Source organism: Equus caballus, chromosome 10 (assembly GCF_041296265.1).
Source record: "Equus caballus isolate H_3958 breed thoroughbred chromosome 10, TB-T2T, whole genome shotgun sequence".
Lineage (NCBI taxonomy): Eukaryota > Metazoa > Chordata > Mammalia > Perissodactyla > Equidae > Equus > Equus caballus.
In genome coordinates, this window is record NC_091693.1 from 18,909,505 (window position 1) to 18,935,816 (window position 26,312).

The following is a 26,312-nucleotide window of genomic DNA, read 5'->3' on the forward strand; positions in this document are numbered from 1 at the left end:
GCTAACGGCGGGCGGCCCAACGTCCGCTGAGGCCACGCCCCCGCCCGCGCCCGCTCCAGAGTGGGCGGGAAAAGAGAGGGGGCGGGGCTTGAGCACAGCCAATCAGCTGTGGAGAAACGAAAAGGCGGGAAAAAGCAGAACCAAAGGAATACCGAGGTGGCGCCAGGGACCAGGAGGGGAGGGTGGGCGGAAGGAAGAGCCGGCCTCCAGGTGACGCGGACCCGGCCTCCAGAGTAGGGGTGGCCCTTTGTCAGACAGCGTCACCCCCAAGCCCCACCACCCCATTCCACGTCCTTAGAGGGAAGACCCCAATTCTAAGAAGGTAGCCTGACGCCGGGGCCGGCATCCTGTTCTGAGGGGACAGTTCAGTTCTGAGCCCACGTTCCCCGCGCATCCGAGGCCTAGGCCCCCAGCGGAGGGGAACGCACTTTTAGGAAGACGGAGCTGACTTCTAAGAGGAGGCCCTGATTCCAAGGAAACAACCCCAAATCAAAGGACAGCCTAAAATACACCTGGGTCCTCCGTTATGGGTGCTGTCACCCCCAAACCGGAAAGGGGTTCCCCTGGTCCAGAACTCCCGGGGGTTCTGATCTCCATCCTGGCACCCCCCTGATCCCTGGAAAAGGGATCACCCACTCGTGGTGTCTCCCAGAGGGGACACAGCCCTTAACGTGGACCCTCTGGCTGCTGGGTCAGCAACCCGACCCCAATATCCCAACTCTGTTCCCCCTTTTCTCCCAGGCCTGGGATCGCCTACCCCTGCACCCCACCACGGGACCCCTGGCAGCCCCCTCACCCTACAGTTTCCAAAGCCTGCGTTCCTGACTCCTGGGCCCCAGCAGCCCCTCACCCGTGCCCCCCATTCCTGGGAGCCCCCAGAAACCCCTTCCCCCTGTGTCTCTACCACTGGGACCCCCGGCAGCCCCTCCACCCGAAGCTGACCTCCCTCCACCGCCCTGTCTTGCAGCAGCCGAGCCCCAGGGTGGGCCTGGAGCCACCCCCCTGGCCGGTGGCACCCAGCATCCCAGGCCCGGGAGCAGAGCAGCCGCCATGCACATCCCCGAAAGCCTGCAGGACCTGGCAGACAGCGAGGCCGTGCAGTTCCTGAAGAAGCCCAAGACCATCACGCGCATCTGCGCAGGGGTGAGGCCCTCCTGCGGCCCGACCGCCCCTCGAGGGGACAGGACGCAGGCATTGTCACCTCTCAGACCCAGTGCAGAGGGAGCGGGAGGCAGGAAGGGGCTGGAGGCGGGAAAAGAAAGCAGAAGGGAGCTGATGGCCCAGATAGCCTTTTACTGAGCACCTAACCGGAGGCCCTCGCTCTTCTGAGCACTTAAGTCTCATGGGAAGAAACGGCCCTTCGAAGTCAATGCTCTGAGCCCCATTTAAAAAAAAAAAAAGAATGGGTTCTTTATTATTTTTTTATTGCAGTAACATTGGTTTATAACATTATATAATTTTTTTGTGTGTGAAGAAGATTGGCCCTGAGCTAACATCTGTTGCCAATCTTCCTCTTTTTTTTTTTTCTCCCCAAAGCCCCCCAGTACATAGTTGTGTATCCTAGTTGTAGGTCCTTCTGGTTTTGCTATGTGAGACGCCACCACAGCATGGCTCGATGAGTGGTGTGTAGGTCCGAGCCTAGGATCTGAACCCGGGACTGCCAAAGCGGAGCGTGCAAACTTAACCACTTAAGCCGGCCCCCCGAGCTCCGCCAGAGCCCGCTCGTTTCCCACCTCGCAGGGAAGGGACTCGGCGCGGAGCCGGGGCTGGGCCTCTAGGAAGGAAGAGGGACACGGAGGTGGGAGGGGAACGTGGAACGTGGAACGTGGACCTGAGACCCTGGCGTCGGTGGTGGCTGTGCGCCAGGCGCTGTGCCACGAGAGGGCTCCGCGTGCACTGCTTTAATCCTTACTGTATTCGTGAAGGGTCCAGACACCCGGGCTCCCATTCCCACTCAGCCCAGACTTTGCTGTGTGACCTTGGCCCAATCCCTGCTCCTCTCTGGACCTCAGTGCATGAGGTTAGTGCTGTGACTCTGGCTTTCACCTGTGCTGCCTCCATTGCTCTCCTTTGACAGAGCTGGAAACTGAGGCCCAGGGAGAGGACGAGACTGGATCAGGGTCATGGGAGTAGGTGGGGTGCCCGGGTCCTAATCCAGAGTGTCTCCTCCCTACGCCTTCTGGAAGCCGTGATCAGAGTAGGATCAGACAGGCCTGGCTTTGAATCCCGGCTCGGCCACGTGCTGTCCACGGAGGGGGACGTACACCCCGGTGCGCCTGGGCCAGTCCTGGCGTGAGCATCAGCAGCGCCACCATTCCTACTCAAAAGCGCCCCATCCCGTTTGATGATTTACCCATCACCCTGTGTCTGTGTGACCTGGAGGAGGTGACTTGACTTCTCTGAACCTCTATACTGTCATCAGCAAAAAGATGGTGGGGTGCCCTGGTCGGAGGAAGGAGTGTTGTGAAAACGAAACGAGTTTATCCCTATAAAATGATGAGCCGGGGCCTGGCGAGTCCTAATCTTCCCTTAAATAGCAGTGATTATTGGGACGAATCAGGGCTTGTGAGCGAGGACAGAGAGGGGTTCCGGGGTCTGTGGTGATGGGGACAGTGTCTGTTGTTCTCACCCGGGGGAAGCGGGGAATTACGAATTCCACGTCCCAGTTCCAGGCCCCTCCCCACGACCGTGTGACACGGGCGTCATTACCCCTGTTTGACCCCGGGGGAAACTGAGGCTCACAGAGGTGGAGTGACTTGCCTAAGGACATCACCCAGCTGGCAAGCGACTGGGAAGGATTCTAGCACCTCCGAAGCTCCGGAAGGAAGGGTGGGGGCCGGGGGGCGAGAGAGAAGGAGGCCCAGCTGGTGTGGGCTGGGGTGACAAAGGCAGAGGGCAGGGCCGCTGACTGGGCCAGACGTTTCGGTCACAGACTTTGCCCGCCGCCTCCACCCTCCCTCCCGCCCTCTCCTCCTTCCCCCCCTGGCCTGGCTCCTCGGTAGGGAGTCTCTGGGCAGCTGGTGCTCTTGTCCTGCTCCCTGCCGCCTGCCAGCTGGTGCCTTAACCGATTAATCTTTGCTCCCTCCCTGAGGACAGGCCAGGGAGGGCCTGGAAGGAGGTGGGACTCAGGCTTCGGAAGGCGAGGGTCCCCCTGGCCCAGCTGAGCCCCCTTCCCCTGTCTCCAGCACCCTGGGCTCGCGCCGCAGCCCGGGGTTTTCAGGGTGAGTGGACAGAGAGCCCACAGGCCTGGAAGTCAGGAAGGCTGCATTCCGATCCCCCTCCACCGCTGACCGACCTTGAAAGGACGCTTTCCCTCTCTGGGCCGATCATGAGAACGACCGTCAGGGCCAGGCCCCCCACCCTTGGATGCCCCTTTTCGAAGCACCGAGACAGACTGGGAAACTGAGGCTCCAAGAGATGAGTGATTTGCCCAGGGCCACACAGCTGGCCGAGTCAGACGCGTCTGGCTCTTTCCACTCCACCGTAATGGCTTCGATCTGTCACCTGTGCAACAGAAATGACTTAGTAGCATCGACCACGTGGGGCTGGTGCGAGGCTCCGGGGAGGTAGTGCGGGTAAAACGAATCTGGGCTCAAAGACGATCGATGGGGCCTTCCGGTCCTCGGCCTCGACCTGGCTCTGCCTCAGACCAGCAGGGCAAGGTGCTCCCCTTCTCTGGACCCGGTTCCTCAGCTCCGAAACGGGGGAGGATGTGAATCCCCTTGGAAAATGCTGAAGTGCTGGACCAAAAGAGGGACCTGTGGTTATTATTGTTATTATTATTATTATTATTATTATTATTATTATTATTATTCAGAGACAGCAACTAAGGCAAAGGGGAGAGGAGGATGGGCAGAGGCTGAAAAGTTTAGGGGTCCATCCTTTGCTTCCCCACCCCCACTCTGAAGGGCAGGGCAAGGGCGATTAGGGCCCAAGGTCATTCACTCCTTCAACACACATCTGCTGAGGTCCAATTTGGACCTGGGGGCTGGGGTAGAGAGAAGGGTCCCATGAGGACCCTTCCAGGAAGAGTTCAAATTCTCCTGAACCCCTTCCCCTCGCCTAGCCCCCCGCTCCCCTCCCCAGCATCACCACATCCGAGCCATCACCAAGGCCAATTTCACGTCCCAAATATCACCGGGTTCCCCAGAGCTCTGAGCCCGGCCCAGGCCTCAGGACTCTGCCTGGACCCTCCTGACGGTCTCCTCTCTGATCTGTTGGCCTCTGGTCCTGCCCCCTCCGAGCCATCACGACCCTAGAGATTTGCTCTGACTCCCAGGTCTGGGCCCGGCCATCCTCTGCTCAGAGCCCTTCCGTGGGTAAAATCACATCCACGTAGGAAATTTCACTTTCCACGGCGCCCAAGTGCAGGCCCCTGGGTGTGGTGTGCGAGGCCTGCGAGGGTCTGGCTCCCGCCCGCTTTCCCAGCCTCGTCTCACACGGGAGCCCGCCAGTGAGGTCTCTCTCCATCCCAGAAGGAGCCGCATTCTGCGCATCTGGCTTTTGCACACACGGCTTGCCCGGCATGGAATGCCCTTCCTCCTCTGCCTGCCTGAGAAACTCCTCCTTCTTTAAGGTGCAGCTCAGATCCCACCTTATTGCCTCTGAAACCCAGCCCCACGACTTCAGTTTCAGCTCAGACCTTGCCTCTCTCCCTGGCCCCAGGCCCCAGCCTCCCCTCTGGCCTCCGACCTCCAGTGCATCTCTAGTGGCCCCAGAGGGCTCTTCGTTCATCCAGAGTTGACCCTGACCCTTCCCTGCTCACAGCCCTCCCATGGCTCCCTATTGCCCTCCAGACAACCCCCACTCCTTAGCCTTTCTCACCCTGCAACCCTCCTTACAGGCGTCACGTCCTCCAGGAAGTCTTCCTGGACCAACTCCCACTGCCCACCCCATACACACACCGGTTCCTTCCATATCTGGCATGGACCTTGCTACACTGCACTGTGACGGTCTGCGACAAATCCTTGGGGATTAGCATTTTCACTGAACTGCATGCCTAGGAACCCCTGCTCTCAAGGCGTCTGGTCCAGCCTGGGGCGGTAGAGCAGGGGGTTACAGCAGACTGGGGAGCCAGACAGCTTCGGTTCAAATCCAGGCGCTGCCGCTTACCAGCTGAGTGACTTTGGGCCATTCCTCACCCTCTCTGTGCCTCAGTTCCACTATCTAAAAAACAGGGCCGTGAGTCGTGCCTCCATTCTAGGGTGGTTAAAAGGATGACACAGGCCAGGGCTTGTGGAGCACTTTAGTGGCATTTAATAAACAAACCCTGTGGAAGACAAGCATGGATGCAGACAGTCCTGCTACACCGTGTCGCAGGCAGCGTGCATGGGCGAGAGGGACGGGGCTGTCCTATCAGTGGTTGTATTTGCTTTCTTAAAAAAAGGCAAAATGGTAATATGGTAATGTTTATTAGATCCTGGGTGTTTGTCACACGTCCCTCCGTATATTTCTGTGTTTTTGGAATATTTCACAGATTTATTTTTAAAGATGGATGGGAATTAGCCAAGCCGGGAGCGGGGAGGAAGTTGCAGGCAGAGGAAGAGCTTAGAGGCCCAGAGAATACTCGTGGTGGCAACCACTTATTGAGCTCGTCCTGTGTCCCAGGCACGGTGCTAAGCGTTTCATCTTGGTACCTGGGTTTGGCGGCAGGTGCCCGATTGGGGCGGCAGCAGGGGAGTCTGGGGCGAGGCAGAGGTGAGTGGGGAGAGAGGGATTAAAAGAGCAAAGAGAGCAGAGACCACGCAGGGTCTCAAAGGCCAGGCTGAGGGGCTGGGACTGTGTCCCGGGGTGCTAGGGAGCCATGGGGGGGCTGTGAGCCGGGAGGGGCAGGGTGTGGAAAGACCCCTCTGGGGCCCGTGTCGGGGATGGGCGGAGGGGCCAGGGGAAGAGGCCTGAGCTAGGATAGAGAAGAGGGGTGAGGGGCAGCAGGAGGGACGGGGCTGGAAGGCTCTGAGGCTGTGCCAGGAAGGAAGGGGCCAGAACGGCCCAGTGGGTTTGCGGCAGGACCCGCCGTCCATCCGCAGGTGGGGGAACCCGGGAGGATGCGCAGGTTGGGGGAGATGCTGAGCTGCGCTCCGGCCCCTGGGCATCTTCCTCCTGCTTCCGCAGATCTTTGCCCTCATCATCTTCTCCTCCCTGCTGACCGACGGCTACCAGAACAAGACTGACTCATCGCAGCTCCACTGCGTCCTCAACAGCAACAACACGGCCTGCAGCTTCTCCGTGGGGGCCGGCCTCCTGGCCTTCCTCTGCTGCCTGGCCTTCCTCGTCCTGGACGCCCACGAGAGCCGCATCGCCAGCACCCACTTCAAGTCGGCCTTCCAGCTCCTGGACTTCATCCTGGCTGGTGAGCACCCCCCTCCCCGGGAACGCCCGCCCAGAGCTGCCCCTGCTCCTCCTCCCGGCCCTCCCTGGCTCCCCCGGGTCCCCAGGACACCGCCCTCCCCCACCCAGCCGGCCTCTGACTGTCCCCCACGCGTGACCCAAAGCTGCGTCCCTCCCTTCTGCACCTGCTGTCTCCTCCCGAGGAATTGTCACTCGTCCTTTAGACTCAGTGTCAGGGTCACCTCTTCTGACCCCTGGGCTAATTCTAGAAGCTTCCCTCCTGGCTGGAGTTTTCTTCGCATTCAGCTCCCTCCCTCAGAGAACGTTTCTTGAAAAGCCACCTGGTGGCAGGAGGTGGGGTTCGGAGCACAGAGCCAGACAGACCCGGTTTGAAGTCCCAACTCCGGCGTCTCCTTGCTCGGGGCAGCTTGAGCGGGTCCCTCCCCCTCTCTGAGCTCCAGGAGAAGGTGGGATGAAAGCGCCCACCTGGCAGGGTCTTTCCGAGGATGAAACGAGAGAGACGAAGTCTGTAGCGACGTTGGCATTTCCTGGGCCTGGAGCCAAGGGCTCCACGTGCCTTGTCTCATTTGTTCCTCAGCACCTTCCCCCGAGGAGTTAAGTGCTGTTCGTGTTCACATTTTACAGAGGGGGGAAACTGAGGCTTGAGGAGGGTATGTAACTGGGCACGCAGCTGCTGAGTGGCAGATCCAGGCGTCAAAGCAAAACTCGCCACCTGATAGAGCCCCGCCCGCACCCTGTCCACACCCCAGGAGTCCTTCCTAAGCCGGCTCTCTCTGCCCCTCTTCTCTCCTTGTGACCCCACAGTCCTCTGGACAGCCGTCTGGTTCGTGGGTTTCTGCTTCCTGGCCAACCAGTGGCAGCATTCGCCACCCAAACATTTCCTCCTGGGGAGCAGCAGCGCCAAGGTGGCCGTCACCTTCGCTTTCTTCTCCATCCTCATCTGGGTGAGGACAAGCCGCCTCCCCAGGCGCCCTCTGCCTCCGCCGGGCGGGGCTGGGACAGCCAGAACAGTCCACTGTCACTGAGCTCCCCTGGGAGTTGGGGGGTGGTCCTCCCGGGGTCTCAGCCAGCCCCTTCCACGCCGTTGGGTAAATTGGAAGGAAGCTGCCCCCTCTCTGAGCAGACGCAGAGACGCAGCCCAGCATTAGGCCTCGAGCCGAGAACCCGGGTCCAGGGAGCAGAGGGCACAGCCATACCCTGCGGCTCCCTCCCAGGCCCGTCCCCAGCCCGGCCCCCTCCTGCCCTGCCCAGCCCAAGCCGGCCTGCAGCATGCCCTTCTCTGCCCACAGATATTCCAGGCCTACCTGGCCCTCCAGGACCTCCAAAATGACGCTCCGGTCCCCTACAAGCGCTCCCTGGATGAGCGCGGCATGGTGCTGACCTCCCTCTCCCCGCCCTCTGCCGCCAGCCCTGTCAACACGCCCAGCCCGGACCCCCACAACCTGAGTTATACAGGCTCCAGCCTGTCCCCCTATCTGAGCACCCCAAAGGTCCCTCGCCTCGCTATGATGCCCGACGACTAGGCATCCTCATCCACAGCAGTAAAGACATAATCCTCCCTCCAGAAGGGTTTCTGAGAACAGCTCTCTGTCCCTCTCGTGTCTGTTCTTCTCTGGTCCCTTCAGTGGCCAGGGGTGGTGAGAAATCCCACACGGTCATCTCAGGGGTCTCGGCACTGGGCCACACTTTCATGCCGCCTCCTGGACCCTCTATCTGGGGACCATCGTGTTAGTGACAGATGAGAGGTGGTGACAGGAAGGAAGGGAGCCCTTCTCCCAGGCCTGTGTGTGTCACACACCGAGCCCTTTCCTCCTCACACTGGCCGTGCGAGGGCGGTACGAGGCACCCCATCGTACAGTGGAGGAAGCTCAAGTTCAGAGAGACAAAATGCTTCCGCCCACGGAGACAGTGCTGAGAACGGGGGCCAACACTGCCACCAGCCCTGTCCCTGACGCCAAAGCCCTTCCCTCACCCCAGTGACAAGGGACTTAACTCACAACCAATCCCCGTGAGGAGTCGTTGAACGAACAGGGGATGCAAGTGCGTGAATGAGGTCCAGGGAGATCCTTGTCACAAAATATTTAAACCACCTTGGGGAAGAGGAAGGGGTTTCATTCGAGAATCCCGAGGGTGGTCGGCGACATGTGCACAGGCCTGTAGGGGCCGAGCAGGTAACCCGGTGGCTGAAGCGCCCATTAAGGGAGCGGTGGGGACAGGGGCCGTGTCCCAGAGGGGCCGCCTTCACTCAGCACCCAGCATCCAGCACCGCGGGCCTGGGGCGTCTAGACCAGCACTGTCCGGTTGAAATGTAACGTGAGCCACGGCGGGCAGGATTTCAAATCGTCTAGTAGTCACATTAAGAAAACTAGAGCGAAACAAGTGAAAATAATTTTCATACATTCTATTCAACCCAATCTATCCAAAACATGATCATTTCAGCATGTCATCAATGTGAAAATTATTAATGAGGACAGTACATCTCAATTGGGACTCGCCATATTTCAAGTGCTAATGGTCACCTGCAGCTAATGGCCACCCTTTTGGACAGTGCGGCTCTAGAATCTTCTGGTTGTTCTGGAACAACTGGACATCTGTTTCTTTTTATGGGGAAGTCGTTGGCAAGGAATTAAAAAAAAAATTTAATGTTTTGCAGGCCAAAAAAAACGGGCCCACACAAGGGTCGCAGTGGCCTGCAGAGCATTTGTTTACGAACTGGACAAAGGGGTACAAGTTATGGGGGGGCAAATGTGGGTGCTGTGGTCCCCTCTTGGAGGCCTCCTGTGTGGCAGGCCCGGGGCTCAGTTCTGGGGGCACGGAAATAAACAGGTCGTCGTCCCTGTGGGCATGGGGAGAAAGGGCAGCAGTGGAGTGGCGTGGGCTGCGTCCGGGCATGGGAAATGGAAGGAATCCAGGCTGTCATGGTCACCCTGTCGCCAGCTGGATAACCCGGGCGCGCCACTTAGTCTCTCTGGGCCCGAGTTGTGTTGGCTATAAAATTAGACTCGGACCAGACTGAGATCGACGGTTTTGAGACTGCGTTCAACCAGGGGCCACCTCCCACCCCGTATCACGCTCCTGCGTTTCCGTAGCCACCTTCCGGGCAAAACTCCTCTAAACAGAAGGCGCCCTGGCTTCAGAGAAAGAAAGAAAAAACAGTTGATAAACCCCGCCGCGGTGGTTAAACACACAGGCTCCAGGGTCAGGAAGCCCGGGCACAAACCCCACCTCTACCACTTGCCCCTCTAAGCCTGGGCTTCCTCCCCTGCAAAGCACCCCCTCTTCAGGGTGCTGTGAGGGTCCCGTGGGCTCGTCCGTACAATGCACATTGCCTGGCACTTAGGAAATGCTCGGGAAACGCCAGCTGCCTGCCTCCAGAAGCTTCCAGAGCCATCCTACAGGAGAACTGGAGGCAGTTAAGGAGGGTCTTAGTAGATATCTAGAGACTCTATATCAGGGGTCAAAACTCCAGAAGCTGGGGGCTGCCCCGTGGCGTAGTGGTTAAGTTCTGCGCACTCCACTTTGATGGCCTGGGTTCGCAGGTTCAGATCCCAGGCGTGGACCTACACCACCTGTCAGCCATGCTGTGGCAGGCATCCCCCATATAAAGTGGATGAAGTTGGCACAGATGTTAGCTCAGGACTAATCTTCCTCAGCAAAAAAAACAAAAAACAAAAATACTCCAGGGGCCAGACTGATGGTGTAGTGGTTAAGTTCACATGCTTCGCTTTGGTGGTCCAGGGTTTGTGGGTTCAGATCCCGGGTTCAGATCCCAGGTGCAGACCTACGCACTGCTTAACAAGCCATGCTGTGGCAGCTGTCCCACATACAAAGTGGAGGAAGATCGGCACAGATGTTAGCCCAGGGCCAATCTTCCTCAAAAAAAGAAAAACGAAAAAAAAAACTCCAGAAGCTTACAAGGACCAGGCAGGTAATGCAAGAAGAGGAAACAGACCAGGTGGGAGGCCAATCTGGAGGGAGACGTGGGAAATATTTCACTTTTCTTTTAACTCTACCAAACAAAAAACAAAAACAACAGCGTCAGCTCAATAATAAATGGGAACAACCCCTCAGCCAAGTCCCGGGGACCGTGGTGGAAAGCTCACATCCCATCCATTCAGCTCCAGCCATCTGTTGTCACCCAGAAACGAGGACCTGGCATTGTCAGATTGATGGATTTTTTTTCATGAGAAGCCAGAAATTCAGAATTTAATGTGAAAATCTGGTTTTTAAAGGCTGGCAACCAATTCCCTCCCCTCCCCCTTTTTTTTTTTAAGAAAACAGAGTGGAGCAACAAAATGCCAAATGAGGGTGTGACGGGGGGTGGCCATTGGTGACCTCCCAAATGCACGCTTTTGAAGGTCTTCTGCAACCCTGTGATTCAGGAGAACGGTCAGGGAAGTTTGGTGCCAAGATGAGAATCTTCGAGATTTTTTTTTTTTGTCCAAAACGTCATCCCCAGTGGAGCTGGGAGTCAGGGTGCAGCCGAGAGTCTCAGGAAGGCCAGTCTCTTATCTTCCTGCTCCTCCCAGACCTCTGGTGGCCCAGGGACGGTGGATGGGATAAAGCAGAAGCAGAGAGGGGGGCCGGGGCAGGACCCCACCAACGCCAAAGAGAGAAGGCAAGGAGTCGCGAAAGACAGGCATCGTTTTCCTCGGTTTATTTCAAGAGAACAAAGAATCAATCATCCTTTCTGTACAAAAACATGGCGGTAGAATCACGGGGACCCTCAGGCCAGCCCCGTTCCCATGCCCGGCCCCCCTTGTTCCCCTAAATTGCCAAAAAAAAAAAAAATGAGGACAAGACCGAAAGTCCAAAACTCTGGAAAAAAGTTATTATGAAAAATGAGGGGAGACCTTCCCCCCCAACCCAGAAGTTTGGGGGAGCAGGAGGCTGTGTTCACGGCCACGGTGGGAGGCTGGGAAGGCGGGTGTCGGCAGATTTAGTGTTTGGCAACCAGTGGGGCTGGGGGAGTAGGATCGGGGAGGGGTCCGAGGAGCTCGGGGCAGGGAAAACATCTCCGACCCTGCCCAGCCCCACGGGCCCCTCAAAAACAGTTTATAAAAATGGGGACCAGAGAGTAGAAGAGAAAGGAGTCATCAGAATCAAAAGCTCAAGAGTGGAAAGATTTTTTTTTCTTCTTCTTCTTCTTCTTCTCTAAAAGGCAAAAAACTACAAACAGCCCAGGTCCTGAACTGCCCAAGGCGTGGGTCCTCCCCCGCCCCCTGAAACTCGGCAGGAGCCGGGATGGAGAGCGGGGAGAGGCTGGGTGTTTAAAAAGTCACCCCTGGACGGGAAGGCTCTTCGTCTTCGGTTGCCTTCCTCTGCCTCCCGCTGCTGCTGGGCTGCCGAGGAGGGACGGCGAGGACCAGGGTTACGCCGGCAAGCTCAGCTTCTTCCCCTTTAGGACTGTGAGGAGGCAGGGGGACAGGCGTTACCATTGGGCCCCGGTGGAGGGGAGGGCTTCCCATTCCCAGAGCAGGCGCGTGCATGCTGGGCCAGACAGAGATGCGAGGGGGGTCAGCCCTAGGACCCCAAGCTATCAACTGGGGGGATCGGCTTGAACTCCTGAGGGGTGGGGCTGGGGGTGCCCTAGTCTCGTCCCAGGGGCTGAGCAACAGAGGCAAGAGGAGGCCCCATTTCTCCTGGTGCTGGTGCTCCTCCCCCACCTGGAAGGGCTCTTGGGCTAGAGGCAGGGCATGGGGGTCAGAGGGTCTGGGAGGGCTGCCCGGGAAAGACCACCCCCTCCCGCCCTCCCAGCCTCAATCCTCAAGGGCTTTGGGCTGCCTCCAGGTCCCTGCCCTCCTGTCCCCTCTTTCCTGACCCACGCCTACTTTCTCAGGTCCCTGCTTCAGTCAGCATCTCCTCAAAGAGGCTGCCCTCCCCTCCACAGCTGTTCAGGGACACGCCCCTGGTTTCTGTCACAGCCCTTCTCACGGTCTGCGACCATCTCTCTCTTTCCTTGTTTATTCGCCGTCTCCCCCCGACAGAACATAAGGGGAGAGCAGGGCTGCGTCCACCTTTCCTCCTACTGCTGCCTCCCCAGAGCCTAGCGCCTGGCCGGGGACACGGCAAGTGCTCAATAAATTTGTTGGCTGAATGAATGAATGAACGAATGGGCCTGAGTCCCAGAGAATGAGAACAGAGACCAACCAACAGAGGGAAGACCCTCCCTTCTCTGAGCACTGCTGGCACTGGGGAGACAGGAATTCTAGACTTCTTCCAGGTGTGAGACTGAAAAACTGTGGATCTGGAACCACGGGGCAGGAGGAGAGCTCAGGACAAATTCCGAAAGGGCAAAAGTCAGAGGTCACCCCAGCCTCTCTCTTTGTCTTGTCTTCTCCTCCCGCAAATGCCCGGGGGCCGGGGAGAGGGACCCCGGTCTGTGGGCTGGAGGGAGAAAGCAAGCAACGCTGTGAGGGATCATCCCTCAGAGAGACACGGGGTGGAGGAGAGCAACTCCCAGGTCCTGGGGAGGCAGGGGCCGGAGGTCTGAAGTGCTGGGAGGGCAGTGGGCCCGGGACCCCAGAAGTGGGAGAGGAAGCCCCCACCCCCTTGAGTGACACAGGGCTGAGGGGACGGAGCCCAGGCCCGGGGAGGGCGGGATGGGAGGCAGCAGCCGTCGCGCCGGCTACCTTTGGTGATATAGAGGTAGAAGAAATCGCAGTAGAGGACGGTCTGGACCAGGCCGGCCACGATGGCGATGAGGTCGAAGAAGCCCTCGAAATGATAGCGCCAGATCCAGTTGAAGAGATAGAGCGTGCGGTAGACGCCCAGCGCGAACAGGTAGTGGCTGGTGATGGTCTCCGCCTCGCCCGTCTTGCTCACCATGAACAGCTGCGGCAGGATGGCCACCGACTCCAGGTAGATGGAGAAAGTCCAGAGGATCTGCAGGGGGCGCCAGGGAGCGGGGCGGAGGGCAGGACGAGGCGGGAGGGGACAGGGCAGGAGAGAAGGCAGAGGACAGCGTCACGGCCACACACGCAGCGATGGCGGAAAGAGAACGGGGACAGCGATGCCTCCGGGGCGGCGCACTGTGTGCCAGACACCGCTCTGCCGGGCCGCGTGTGTTCTCTCATGTCATTCTCACGACGACCCCACAGGAGGGAGGCGCTGTTATCAGCATCCCCATTCTACAGAAGAAACAGGCCCAGAGAGGGTGAGGGCCTTGCCCGAGACCGCAGCAGAGCTGGGATTCGAACCAAGGGTTCGGGAGTCGGTGCTCACCGGTACTTTGCCTTTATGCCTCTCCAAAAGGTGGACCAGGATGGAATCTTGGCTCTGAGACTTCCCTTCCAGGAGACCCAGATTCTCCAGGCCTCCACTTCCTTATCTCTAACATGGGGATGATTTTCCTGCCCTCGTAGGGGCAACATTCAATGTGTAATCTTCAGAGACGTAAATCAGACTATGTCACTCCCTAGCTTAAAGCTCTCCAGTAGCTACTTCTTATCATAACCAGAGTAAAATCCAAATTCCCAACCTCGACCTTCAAGGCCCTCTCCCATACAGCTTCATCTCCTACTCCCTCCCCAAACTCTCAGGGCTGCAGCTACCCAGGCCTTCTATCTGTTCCTCCAACACGCCACGCTCTTTCCTGCCCCAGGGCCTTTGCACTTGCTATTCTCTCAGCTCCTCCCCTGGTTTCTCACATTCTGCCTCTTCTGCCTCCTTCCAGCCTCAGCTCCTCAGTCACCTCCTGAGAGAGGTCTTCCCTAACCATCCTCCCTCCAGGACTGTCACTTTGCCCTGTCTTATCTCCTTCCTGGCAGCTCTCACCAGAATGTAAGCCAGAACATGAGGCCCAGGATCCTACGACTTAGTCACCCCATGGCCCCAGCACCTGGCACAGTGCCCGGCACACATTCAATGCCTGAATGAATGAATGAGTGAACAGGAGCGAGCTCCCCATGTGCTTGTCATGGGCCACCACAGAGGGAGCATCGACAATCATCTCTCGTGAGGAGGATGGGGCATCATGGGAGTGGGGAGAAGAGACTGCAGACATCTGTCGGCCCCTTTTCAGTTCTCAGCTCCCTGAAAGTCCCACCTGGGGCAATCTGTGATCTGTAGACGCACCGAAACCTCCCCTCAGAGAACAAGCCAGGTGGCAGGTGTGGCTCCTCCTCAGCTGTTCTGGTTTGTGGGAAGGAAGTGGGGACCATGACATATTCATAACAACTCAACGCTTATGCAGCATTTATTACATCCAAGACACTGCTCCACACGCCTATGGGTATTCACTGGCTCATGCCTTAACCCGATGAGCCAGGTCCTACTGTTACACCCATTATACAGATGAGGAAACTGAGGCCCAAGGTCACGCAGCTCAAATGCGGGTAGAAACAGATTCCCACCCAGGCAGCTGGACTCCAGGGTCTGCTCCCATAGTCTCTCAGAATCCTCCAGGGAGGGTCTTAGCAAGTCAGGGTAGCTGACACTCTCGGGAAACGTACCCATTCAGGTGACACACACCCAGCTGTTACCCCTGGGGTCACCCTTGGGGAACAGAATCATGACATAAGAGGAGGTGGAAGGTCACGTTTTCAATGCATTTCCTTTATCTATTCCTGACCTCTGGATTTTTAAAGAATAGCTTTCTTCTATGATTCAAAAGTCATTGTTTTTAGCATGCACCAATTAATAGCACGGGCTTTGAAAGCAGGCGGCCCTGAGTTCAGATCCTATGATTTCTCCCCTCTGAGCCTCACCTTAGTCCTCCAAGAAATGGGGATGAGGACGACTGCTTCCCGGGGTGGCCGAGGGGTCAGACGGGATGATGGCACATTTAGAATGGCCAGCTCGGAGCCAGACACACAGTCGACGCCAATACTTTGCACAAGTGACTTCCCTCTTCTGAATGAGGGAACGGCAAAAGCTGGAGTCAAGAGGCCTGAGTTCTGGTCCAGCCTCTTCCACCTAAAGCAAGCCCCACTGCCTCCCCCAGCCTCAGTCTCCCCATCTGCAAAACGGGCTGGCTGGGGGGAGCGCTCTGGGCAAGATGGGGATGATGATATGTTTGTAAAGCTTGGGGTCTGGAGCCAAGCACGGGCTTCCCTCCACGGCATGGTGCGGTCTCCCTCTGATATTTCTGGGACCCATGGGCCAAAGTCACCCTCTGTCAGATTGGTCCGGCCTGCGGGGGGGTTTTAGAAATCTATTTTGAATCTGCGGCCAAAATTTTAAGATCTTGCAGGAAAACTCCTAAACGTGGCTTCTGTTGAAAACATCAGCACATCTGGCCACTCAGGGCCAGCTTCCCACAAGGCTCCCCTGAATTTGATCCGCGCCAGGCCCCAGGAGGCTGGAGAGCATAGACTTTGAGCACAGGCCCTCTTGAAATTCCTCCCAGGAATTTGTACAAGTCCCACCAGAATGCCATGCAATCACAACCACGACGCCTAACATCTCGGAGTAAAAGTACCAGCATGGCACAAAACACTTCGGTCCCTGAACAAGCACGAGCACAGCACCTCCCAGCTGGTGCCAGACACTGCTTTACCAGCATCTACCCCCATTAGAATCCTAGGAAGTGGGAATTGGTTGTCCCCATTTTACAGATGAGGAAACTGAGGCACAGAGAAATTACCTGACTTGTCCAGAGCCCCACAGCTGCTGAGTAGTAGAAGCAGGCCTGAAATCCCCACTTTCCGGTTCCAGAGGTCTAACCACTAGGCAATGCTGCATAACCTCAGTAAATCCGCACCAGGACCTGATCTTGACTTTACAAAGGGGGCACAGAGAGGTCAAGGCACATGCCCAAGGTCACGCTAATCGAAAGGAGCAGATCTGGGGTTCAAATCCAAGTAGGCTGGCTCCACAGCCCCCGTTCCCAACTCCTGAGCTATCCATTAGGTCGACGACCTTGGATGAGCCATTTAGACTGCCTGTGCCTCAGTTTCCTCATCTGTCAAATGGGGCTGCTGTGAACAGGAAGGAGTTAATGTAGGTGCGACGCTGAGAGCAGGGTCTAGCACAGAGTGGGTGTTGCTGCTGTCACATTAATATGATCCGACCCCAGAGCCTGTGCGCTGAAATCGCAGGTCCCAAAATAAGGAAGTTCGAGCAAACTCTGCAAAAGCAAGCCTTTGAGAGGGTCCACTGTCCATAGCCGCCCTGCCACAGCCCATCCCGCCACTACAGGCACCCTGCCAGGTCGCCTACCTCCAGAGGGGTAAAGTCATGGTTGACCAGGAACGCCAGGATGGCCGTGGGAACAACGAGGAACTCCACCCGGAAGGTATCATGGTTCCCATCATAAGTGGCTTTGAACTTGCTGTAAATCATCCAGACTGTGGTGAAGGAGCAGGCGATGTAGACCACCTGTCGAGCGGAATGAGGAGGAGGGCGCTTCTGCTCAGAAAGCGGGGCCTGTGCTCCTAACAGGCGTGGGCCCAAGAGTCCCGGCCCCCAGCCCCTCCTCCCTCTCACCCGCGGGTCCAGCCCCAGCCCCTCCTCCCTCAGACCCGGGAGTCAGGCCCCCTGCCCCTCCTCCCTCAGACCCAGGAGTCCAGCCCCCAGCCCCTCCTCCCTCAGACCCTGGAGTCCAGGCCCTTAGCCCCTCCTCCCTCAGACCCAGGAGTCCATCCCCCAGCCCCTCCTCCCTCAGACCCAGGTATCCGGGCCCCAGCCCCTCCTCCCTCAGACCCGGGAGGCCAGGCCCCCTGCCCCTCCTTTCTCAGACCCCGGGGTCCAGCCCCCCGCCCCTCCTCCCTCAGACCCCGGGGTCCAAGCCCCCGCCCCTCCTCCCTCGCACCCTCCCCTGGCTCTGGGAGCCGGCGGTGGGGTAGAGCGGTACCTTCATGCACGTGTTGTAGAGGGAGATGTAGTTGGTGAAGAGGTCCAGGTAACGGGCAGTGAACACTACAGCAAACAGGACCTGGCTCTTCCCCGAAATCCCTGTGGTCCAGAGAGAGAGACGGGAGGCTGGGGGTGGGCTGCATGGGGAATAAGCCAAGGCCCAGCGCCTAGGACGAATCTGGAGACCACTTTGGAGAGCAGCTGTCCCCAGAGGCCTCCCCAGCCCGCCCGGCCGGAGCAGGGCCCTTTCCCACGGCCCACAGCCAGGGGGCAGCGCGGCCCCGGAGCTACTCCAGCCCGTGGCTCTGTCCCAAGCTAGGCCTCACGGCCACCCACGGTCCCCTCGGGGTCCTCCGACACTCCAGACCCAAAGTGGGGCCTCGGGAGGACCCCACTTAACCTCAGCCCCTCAAAACCGGTTGCTTCCTCTCTGCTCTCTTCCTGGCTGCCACAGTCCACGTCACCAACTCCCAGCCACCTCCCTGCCTGCCACAGCTCCCTGTTCCCAGTCCCGGAACCGGGGGGCCGCCCAGATAGGGGCTGGAGAAGGCTGAATTGGGGGCCTGGAGTCCCCCCCACCAAACTGTATGCACCCCCAGTCTGGGAAAGGGAGCTGACCCCCTGGTGACCCCGGACCTGAAGGGGGATCCCCAGCAAGCAGTGGGAAGAGGGACCTGTCCTCCTAGTGCCTCCAAACCCTTCCCCGAGTCCTGGGATGTCCCCCCTTCTCCCGCCCCGGTGGGCGTCTCACCGGCACACGAGCGGGACTTCCAGATTTTGAGCAGTAGCAAGATGATGGCTAGGAGGTGGGAGAGGTCTCCCAGGAATCGGAAGAGATTCATGGTTGGGGGGCGTCTGGCAGGCTGGGCTGGAGGGAGGCAGGCTGACGGGGGGCTGCCCCCCGCGGCTGCTGTTCTGGCCGGGCGGCTGAGCCGGGGGCGGGAGAGGGGCCCTCAGGTGGGCTCCGCTCCGGGGAGGGGGCTCTGGGAGGGGGAGCCGAGGCCGGAGCTGGCGGCCGAGCAGGAGCTGGGAAGAGGGAGGAGGGCGGGGGGGGAGGGGTCCGGGCCGGGAGGCCCCGCCCCCGGGGGCGGGGTCCCGGCTCTCCGGCGCCCCCTACGCCGCACCTCCCGGCTCGCAGAGTGCGCGCTGAATGCACCCCCAACGCCACCTCCTAGGAACTTGCGGGGTCTCTGGGATTTGAAACTCTCAAGTCCGGCACCTGCTTCCCCAGGCAGTCGGTGCCTCTGGAAGGGTCGCAGCCCAGCCGCCCAGCCTCTGCCCTTGACAGGGATTCAGGCGGCTGGTCTCTGAGCTTTAAAAACTCCAGACAGGGACCCAGAGGCTGGGCTGCCAGCTTCTGTTCCTTTTCAGGGGCCTGCAGCTCCAACCCACCCAAAAGACAAGAAAGCAGCCCCCAGCCCCTCCCTCAGACTCAGGAGCCTAGGCCCCCAGCATCTTCCTCCCCCAGGACCCAGGAGTCTGGAGCCCCATCCTCCTCCCCTCCCAGGACCCAGGAGTCCGGGCCCCCAGCCCCTCCTCCCTCAGACCCTGGTGTCCGGGGCCCCAGCCCTATTCTTTCTCAGAACCAGTAGTCTGGTCCCTTAGCCCATCCTCCCTCAGATGCAGGAGTTCGGGCCCCCTTCCTTGGGACTTAGGGTCCCACCTCAACCATCTTGTGTCTCAAGCATCCTAGCCCCAGGAATCTACATCCACAATCCCTTCCTCTCTCTGGGACCCACAAATTCAGGCCCCAAGTCTCCTGTTTTACAGGAATGTGAGCCTTCACCCTTGCTCTCCCAGACCCTGGCACATGCGCGCCCGCGCGCGCGCGTACACACACACACACGCACCCCCACTCCTGGCCTCCACCCTCCGGAGCCTAGGTGTCCTGCGCCACAGCCCATCCCAGCACGTTACAGAAGTGCTGGGTCCGGCTTCTCTAGGAGGAGGGGCAGGAGCTGGGCAGCTGGTCTTGGGGGACCCTCTAGGGGGTCAGGCTGTGTCTAGGAGGGGGCAGACACTGCTTTCCTCCTGGATGTTTGAGTACCTATGGGTGATGGAGGCCAGGGGCCCTCAATAAAAGAAGGGGTATGGAGGTAGTTTTCCTCAGAGGGCTGGATGGACTGGGTTCCTGAGGGTGACATCCGTGAATCTTGGACTCGTGAGCCCCTGAAGGTGTTTTGTGCTGAGGGGGTCAGGTTGTCTGAGTGTCTAAAAGGAACTCGGGCCTGGATTATTGGGTACCAATGGAGAAGGAAGCCAGAGGCCTGGACTCCTGTGTCTGAGGGAGGAGGGGGCTGGGGGCCTGGACCCCTGGGTCTGAGGGAGGAGGCGCTGGGGGCTGGAGGGGGTCTGAGGGAGGAGGGGCCGGGCACCTGGACTCCTGGGTCTGAGGGAGGAAGAGCTGGGGATCTGAACTCCTGCATCTGAGGGAGGAGGGGCTGGGGGCTGGGCTCCTGGGTCTGAGGGAGGAGGGGCTGGGGGCCTGGATCCCTGGGTCTGAGGGAGGAGGGGCTGGGGGCCTGGATCCCCAGGTCTGAAGGAGGAGGGGCTGGGGGCTGGACCCCTGGGTCTGAGGGAGGAGGGGCTGGGGGCTGGACTCCTGGGTCTGAAGGAGGAGGGGCTGGGGGCTGGGCTCCTGGGTCTGAGGGAGGAGGGGCTGGGGGCTGGGCTCCTGGGTCTGAGGGAGGAGGGGCCGAGCACCTGGAGTCCTAGGTCTGAGCAAGGAGGGGGCGGGGCCTGGACTCCTGGCTCCTGGGGGAGGAGGGGTCTGGGGATTGAATTTCTGGGTCTGAGGGAGGAGGGGGCTGGGAGCCTGGACTCCTGGCTTCAGGATGGAGACCTAGTTTGCAGGCCTGGCCTTCTAGAGCAATAGAACCCAAAGGATGGGTCCAAGCAAGGGGGAGACCGAAGTCCGGGAATGGCCTCCTGCTTCTTGGCCTCAAAGTCGGGAGGGGGCAGAGGGCAGCACTGCCCCCCCGCACACACACACCCCGCCCCCCGCCCCGCCCTGAAGTCCAGGTCCGAAGCTGATGTCTCAGTGCCGGGTTTTGAGTCCCTACCCGCACCCACCCCCCCCCCACTTCCTTTTTATTTGCAGCCCCTCACTCTCTTGTCCCAGGAGGAGGGCAGAGGCTGGGAGCTGGGGGAGGGGGGTGCAGCCCCCTCCCCCAACCCTGGCAGGAGGAGGGGTCCCCAGGGAGGCCAAGAGGGGGGGCTGTGGGTCTCCCGGCAGGGGCGGACGGGGACTGAATGTTAATCGCATCCCGAGTGAGTGTGTGTGTGCGAGAACAGAGCGAGTGTGCGAGTCCCTCCCGCTCCGGCTTCTCCAAGCCGCGGCTACCGCCGCCACCCTCCGCCCGCAGCCTCCCTCGGTCACCGGTGCCCAGCTGAGGGGTGTCAGCCTGGGTGGGTCCGCCCGGCCCCCAGGGGTCTCTCGTGCGTCTGCCATCTGCCCGGTGAGGATGTGTGTGTCAGGGTGTCTGGGGCTGGGCTGGTGGAGGGGGGGTGTGTCTGTAAGGGCTGCGGCGGCAGAGGGAGGGAGGGGTCTGTCTGTCTGTCTGTACCGCCCCTGAACCGCCTGCCTGGGTGTCGTGGGCCCCCCAATTTCCTCCCCCGGCCCCCCAAACCCGGATGGATGGTGTGTACCTGGGCTCTGTGCCTCCTGCCTGCGTCTGGCCGGGCGTCTGGCGTCCCCGGTTGCCTGTGTCCTCCTGTCTGTCCGAAGCCCCAGACAGCAGTGGCAGCCCGGCTCCCATCGGACCCCCTCTGTGTGCGTGTGTGTGTGTCCGCGTCTCCCTCCTCAAGCTCCGGGGGTGTTGAGGGGGAATCCCAGGGAAGTGAGGTTGTGCGTGTGTGCGTGTGTCTGTGTGTGTTTCTGCCTGTGTTTGAGAGTGAGGGCGCCGAGGAGGGGTCTGGAGGTGGCCAAGCGAGGAAAGGGGCAAGCAGTTCCCCAGGCAGGCAGGCTCCCGCCCTCACACAAACATACACACCAGCCACCGGCTTCAGAGGTGACCCAGACAGACAGACAGACAGACACAGACGCTGGGGGGGGGGGGCGCTGAGGGCACAAAGGGGGGGTGCGAATGAGCCAGAGAGAGGCGGGACCGGACACATGGACAGGGGGGAGGAGCCGGGGATGAAGCGGCAGAGGGGGGCACCCCGGGTGGGCGGAGGGGGGATCCCCACGGGGTCGGGGCGGTGAGAGGACACCCCGACAGCCTCCGCAATGTCCGGGGCCCAACTTCCAGCGCAACATGTGTAGCGGCGTCCTCGCCTAGTCTGGGTGGCCGCAACCTTGGGGGACAGACAGGGCAGGACGGGACGGAAAGAACAGGAGGGAGAGCCGGAGCCAGAGACGGGCAGGAGGTCCCCGCCACCGCCACCACCACCACCACCGCTGCCGCCGCCGCCCCAGGGCCTGGCCCCCACAGCGGCTCCCTGAGCCCTCCGCCAAATCTTCGGGTCGCTGGACTCCGGTTCCAGTCCTGGCCCCCCTGAAATTCCCCCCACAGAACAGGGTCATGAAAAGGTAAGGCCGGGGGTGGGGATGCACGCGTGGGGTGGGGACAGGGACCCCCAGATCTAGGATGGGGAAAGTTGGCCAGGGGCCTCAGGGGAGAAGGGGCATTGAATGGCAAGCAGGGGTCTTGGCCAGCCCGGTTCCCTTGTCTCTTGGGGACTCTCCTCTGCCCCCTCTCTTTCTCCCTCTCCGAGCCCCTTTTTCCTGGGTTTCTACACCTCAGACCTCCTGACACCCCCCCCATTTCTCTGACACTTTTCTCCCTCTCCCCAGCCCCACATACCTGACACCTCATCTCTTTCTCTACCCCCCATCTCTCCATCTCACCTTCCCTCTGCACCCCCCTGCCCACATCAGTCTCCCCCCCTCGCTGGCCCGTCCCTCTCGCTCTCTCCTCTCACTCTCCCCTCCCTTCTCAGTGCTATGAGTCTGCTATTAATACCCCTGCCAAGGACCTTGAGGGCATCCGGGCCCCTGGCACCCCTCACCCCAATCTACCACCCCTTCCTCAAGGTTCTGGAATACCCTTCCAGCCTCGTCTGAGCACCAGGATCAGGGTGGGGAGAGACCGGTGGTGGAGGTGGGGGGGAACGGATGCCGTCTGCAGCACGACACGAGGGGGGGCGGGCTGTTGATCAAAGTGGCCTCTCATCTCTTCTGTGATGGATTTGGGGGGGGAGCGACAGAGACGGGGACACCCCAGGAATCTCTGGCACCCTCCTCCTCCTCAGCTGGGGGACAGGCTGTGCTGTGTACAGGACCTGAGTGGGGCGACTGGGAGGCTGGAGCTGGGGGGTGCCCAGGATGTTGAGACGGATGGGGTTTGAGACAAAAAGGGGGTCCTTAAGGGCAGGGGGCCTGGACTCCTGGTTGCTGGGCATAGAAGGGACTGGGCACCTGGATTCCTGAGTCTAGGGGCAGAACGGGGCCGGGACTCCTGGGTCCTGGGGGAGTCGGGGGCCTAGGGCCAGGATTCTTGAGTCTTTATGGGAGAAGTTGGAGGATAGGGTTTCGGTGTCTGAGAAAGGGGCTGGGGCTCAGTCTCCTGAGTCCCTTACAGGGCAGGGGATGGGGGTCTGGACTCTGGCCCCTTGGGGAGGGAAGTGGGGACTGAGGCTCATGAGGAGGTGGAGATTGGAGGTCTGGACAATGTGATCTCTGAGGGTGTAGGATCTGGCGACTGGGCCTCCAGAGTCCTCCGGCGGCTGGGGGGTGCCCATTCTCGGTCTCTGGACGCCTGGGAGACTGCCCTCTTGAATCCCTCATGGGAGAGGACTAGACATCCAGCCTCCTGGGAAGGGTGGTGCTGGAGATGCCCTCTTGGGCCTCGGCAGGGAGCAGGACCCTGGGGTCCCCAAGGGCAGAGGCCAGGCAGGGGTGGGTCTGAGAGAGGCAGAGGAGGCTGAGGGCTTCCTGCCACCGGGAAGGGAGGAGAGAGCGAGTGTTAACCCCCCGGGGGCCAGGCCACAGCTGTGGGTTATTTTGGGGCAGAAAGGGGGCTATTCTGAGCACTGATTGAGCCAGCTGCTTGGGAAGGGCAGAGAGGAGGAGCGAGGAAGAGCCAGGATTTGGGAGGGATGGGCATGTTAGGAGCCCCCGCCCCCATCCCTGGGGAGACAGTGGCCCAAGATCTCTGGGAAGGTGGGTGGGGGTGACGGGGCAAGGCCTCTAGGCAAGGGAGGAAGTGTGGGCCTTTCCCCCACCCTGGCTGTCTGTGGGGTGGACAAGGCCTGCGCTACCATGGCAACCGGACAGGAGCGTGATTGACAGCCAATAGAGAACCCTTCCCTGTCTGGACCCTCACCCCGTCAGGAAGCCCCTCGTGCAGGCTCTGATCCCTCTCTGGGAACCAGGAGTCCAAGCTCCCTGTGCCCTCCCCACTCAGGCCTAGGAGCCAGGAGTCTGGGCTCCCAGCCCGACCACCCCAGGAAGCTAGTATTCACCAGGGGACACAGGAAGAGACGCTGTATTTCCTCTAATTTACTAAATTGCTCCGGGCTGGGAGCCAGGGACCCCTGCCCCCAGCTCTCCACAGCTGTGCCCCCCAACCCTGCAGCCCAGCCTGGGCCCTGAATCTCTTTCTAGCTGTCGCTGAGAATGGCGAGACAGCGACAGGAGTAAGGGGACCAAAATGGGTTGGGGGTTGTGGTCGGGGTGAGGGGTAAGGTCAGGGGGCATTTTGTCTCTTGGGATACCCACTAATTTCTTTTTCTCTCTCTCTCTCTCTCCCCCCACACACCTGACCCCTTTTCCCCCTCTCATCTTTTTTCTCTCACTTTTACTTCCTATTATTTTTGATCTCTCCTGCCTCTCGCCTTCCCGGCCTTCCTTTCATGTCTGTGCTGGGCACCTCCCTGGTGGGGGTCTTGATCTTCGCCTTTCCTCGCTATTTCTGTCTTCCTATGTTTGCCTGCTCTGCCTGCCTCCTCGCTCCACCTCTAATTCTGCCTGTTTCTCCATCTCTTGTGTGTGTGTGTATCTCTGGGTGGCCGGGGTCTCTGTCTCTGTCTTCCTGGATTTCTTTCCATCTTCATCTCTCTCCAACTTTCTCATCTCTTCTCTCTCTCTCCTTCCTTCATCTATCTCTGCGTCTCTCCCTGCCTCCGTGTCATTCCCTCATTTCTGTCACTCTGTCTTATCTCTCTCTGCCTCGTCTCCCTGTCTCTGTCACTGAGCTTCTCTGTTTCTCCTTCCATCTCTCTTATTCCTGTTGCTCTCTCCCTGACCATCTCTCTGTTACTGTTTGCATCTTTATTCCTATCTCTCTGGGCCTCTCTCTGCTCCTATTCTGGTCCCATCTCTGTGGTTCTGTTTCCCATCTGTCCTGATTCATTGTCCTCCCCATTCCTACCTTGTCTATCTCTTCCCTACCTCTCTATCTTCTCTATCCCCATACCTCCACTCTCCCTGTCCCTGTGTCTTTCCGTCTCTCCCTTTGCTTCTGTATCTCTCCCTGTCTCTCTGTCTGTCTCTGTGTCTCTCCCTGTCTCTCCCTCTGTCTCTATCGCCCCAACCTTTCCCTCCCCTACCCATCTCTGCGTCTCTCCCTTTCTGTATCTCTTCTCCGTGCGTCTCTTTCTGTATCTTGTCTCCCTGCCTCTGTCTTCCCATCTCTGTGTCTCTCTCTCATTTGTGTCTCCCCGTCTCTGTGTGCCCCTACTCCCCCCGTGACCCTCCCCGGGCCCTGGCGCTCAGAGGCTGCCCGGCGGAGCCCGCAGGCGATGCGCGGCGCCGGTGGCCCCGGCGGCCCTCGGGGCCCCGCTAAGATGCTGCTGCTGCTGGCGCTGGCCTGCGCCAGCCCGTTCCCGGAGGAGGCGCCGGGGCCGGGCGGGGCCGGCGGGCCCGGCGGGGGGCCCGGCGGGGCGCGGCCGCTCAACGTGGCGCTCGTGTTCTCGGGACCCGCGTACGCGACCGAGGCGGCGCGCCTGGGCCCGGCCGTGGCGGCGGCCGTGCGCAGCCCGGGCCTGGACGTGCGGCCGGTGGCGCTGGTGCTCAACGGCTCGGACCCGCGCAGCCTCGTGCTGCAGCTCTGCGACCTGCTGTCGGGGCTGCGCGTGCACGGCGTCGTCTTCGAGGACGACTCGCGCGCGCCCGCCGTCGCGCCCATCCTCGACTTCCTGTCGGCGCAGACCTCGCTGCCCATCGTGGCCGTGCACGGCGGCGCCGCGCTCGTGCTCACGCCCAAGGTGCGCGCGACCTGCGGGCGGGGGCGGGGCCAGCCGCTGGGGGCGGGGTCAGCCCTGAGGGTCCGCATCTGGGACGGGGTGGGGCCAGATGGTAGGGGCGGGGCTGCCTTGGAGGGGCGTGGTCTCCAGGATGAGCGGGGTTTAGGGCGAGGCCAGTCAGTGACGGGATGAGTTAGGGTGAGGGAGGGGACCAGGGACGAGGCAGGGCCTATGCTCTGTACTAAAAGGGCGGGATCTAGAGAGGAAGATGGTCCTGGAGTGGGGTTTGGACAGGGGAAAACCCAGCTGTAAAGCGTGGAAAGCGAGAATCCAGAGGGGGGGCCTGGGATGCTGGAGGCCCAACTTAGAGGCCGGCCCAGCCAATGAGACATCAAAGCCAGGAGCCTGCAGAGGAGTAGGGGCAGAGGCTGGAGCTAGCCTCCCGAGGGCTCGGGAGGGACGAGCTGGAGTGGACTTCTGTTAGCGAAAGGACAGAACTAGACCAAGCCTCGTGTGTGTCTGAGGAGAAGAGGTCAGCTAAGAGGTGATGCCTGAGAAGGGGCGGGGCCTAATCAGGGGTGAAGCCAGTGTAACCAAGTTGGGACTCGATGGAGGCCGGGCCCACCTGAGTGGGTGGAACCTAAGTCTCCACCAATTCCCTGCTGGGAGGGCCGGTGGTTTTGTGACTACATCACTATTGCATGCTGGGACTCGTAGTAGTTCTCTCCTGTCCAGGGCATTCTGGGAAGGGCTTCTGGCCAACTTGCTTCATCTCTTTGGCGTGTTGTCCAGAGATTTGTAGGCAGATCACCTGCAAAGTGAACGTATCACTTCCTGGCTGCCACCTCCATGGCATATGGAGTGATGCGGTCTCTCTTGCCACATTGCTGCTGAGAAGTGTGGGCTGCTCTATTTATTGTCTGAGGGACACTGTGACTCGCTCGGTGTACACCGTTGCCCTCTGGGAAATGTAGTCCTCT

At 60.0% G+C, this 26,312-nt stretch overlaps 3 protein-coding genes across 12 annotated transcripts in view; 2 read left to right on the forward strand and 1 right to left on the reverse strand.

Moving 5' to 3' along the window:
* Nucleotides 1–3: 3 nt before the first annotated feature.
* SYNGR4 (synaptogyrin 4) lies at nt 4–7,930 on the forward strand. 8 transcript variants are annotated; one of them, XM_023650030.2, is made up of 5 exons: nt 4–156; nt 971–1,143; nt 6,112–6,349; nt 7,153–7,292; nt 7,638–7,930. In XM_023650030.2, the coding sequence occupies exons 2-5, from the start codon at nt 1,051–1,053 to the stop codon at nt 7,869–7,871; spliced, it is 705 nt and encodes a 234-aa protein (XP_023505798.1). In that variant the 5' UTR covers nt 4–156; nt 971–1,050; the 3' UTR covers nt 7,872–7,930. The 8 variants fall into 8 exon arrangements, with proteins under 8 accessions (XP_023505798.1, XP_001488575.1, XP_005596424.1 ...); XM_001488525.5 differs by having other exon boundaries at nt 49–156; nt 968–1,143; XM_005596367.4 differs by having other exon boundaries at nt 127–322; nt 968–1,143.
* A 3,060-nt stretch (nt 7,931–10,990) lies between these two features.
* On the reverse strand, nt 10,991–21,157 carry KDELR1 (KDEL endoplasmic reticulum protein retention receptor 1). Of its 3 annotated transcripts, none has more exons than XM_070223137.1 (6): nt 20,794–21,157; nt 17,144–17,244; nt 16,510–16,668; nt 15,057–15,201; nt 12,981–13,233; nt 10,991–11,754 (listed from the first exon to the last, which is right to left on the reverse strand). In XM_070223137.1, the coding sequence occupies exons 3-6, from the start codon at nt 16,602–16,604 to the stop codon at nt 11,720–11,722; spliced, it is 528 nt and encodes a 175-aa protein (XP_070079238.1). In that variant the 5' UTR covers nt 16,605–16,668; nt 17,144–17,244; nt 20,794–21,157; the 3' UTR covers nt 10,991–11,719. The 3 variants fall into 3 exon arrangements, with proteins under 3 accessions (XP_070079238.1, XP_070079237.1, XP_001488592.1); XM_070223136.1 differs by lacking the exon at nt 20,794–21,157 and adding an exon at nt 17,897–18,234; XM_001488542.6 differs by lacking the exons at nt 15,057–15,201; nt 20,794–21,157 and adding an exon at nt 17,897–18,234.
* Nucleotides 21,158–21,535: 378 nt separating this feature from the next.
* The window catches only part of GRIN2D (glutamate ionotropic receptor NMDA type subunit 2D), a 33,575-nt gene continuing 28,798 nt past the window's right edge, over nt 21,536–26,312 (forward strand). The window contains exons 1-2 of the mRNA XM_023650032.2: nt 21,536–21,676; nt 24,863–25,353. Coding sequence (XP_023505800.1) covers nt 24,889–25,353 — 465 coding nt within the window. The 5' untranslated portion in view covers nt 21,536–21,676; nt 24,863–24,888. The remainder of the gene's footprint in view (nt 21,677–24,862; nt 25,354–26,312) is intronic.

Coding starts and splice junctions, on each gene's coding strand:
- KDELR1 (XM_001488542.6), bottom strand. CDS start 17,987: ATGAATCTCTTCCGATTCCTGGGAGACCTCTCCCACCTCCTAGCCATC. Junction 17,245..17,896: donor GAAGTCCCGCTCGTGTGCCG/GTGAGACGCCCA, acceptor TCTGGACCACAG/GGATTTCGGGGAAGAGCCAG. Junction 13,234..16,509: donor ATGACTTTACCCCTCTGGAG/GTAGGCGACCTG, acceptor CGCCCCCTGCAG/ATCCTCTGGACTTTCTCCAT.
- SYNGR4 (XM_023650026.2), top strand. Junction 6,350..7,152: donor CCTGGACTTCATCCTGGCTG/GTGAGCACCCCC, acceptor GTGACCCCACAG/TCCTCTGGACAGCCGTCTGG. Junction 7,293..7,637: donor TCTTCTCCATCCTCATCTGG/GTGAGGACAAGC, acceptor CTCTGCCCACAG/ATATTCCAGGCCTACCTGGC.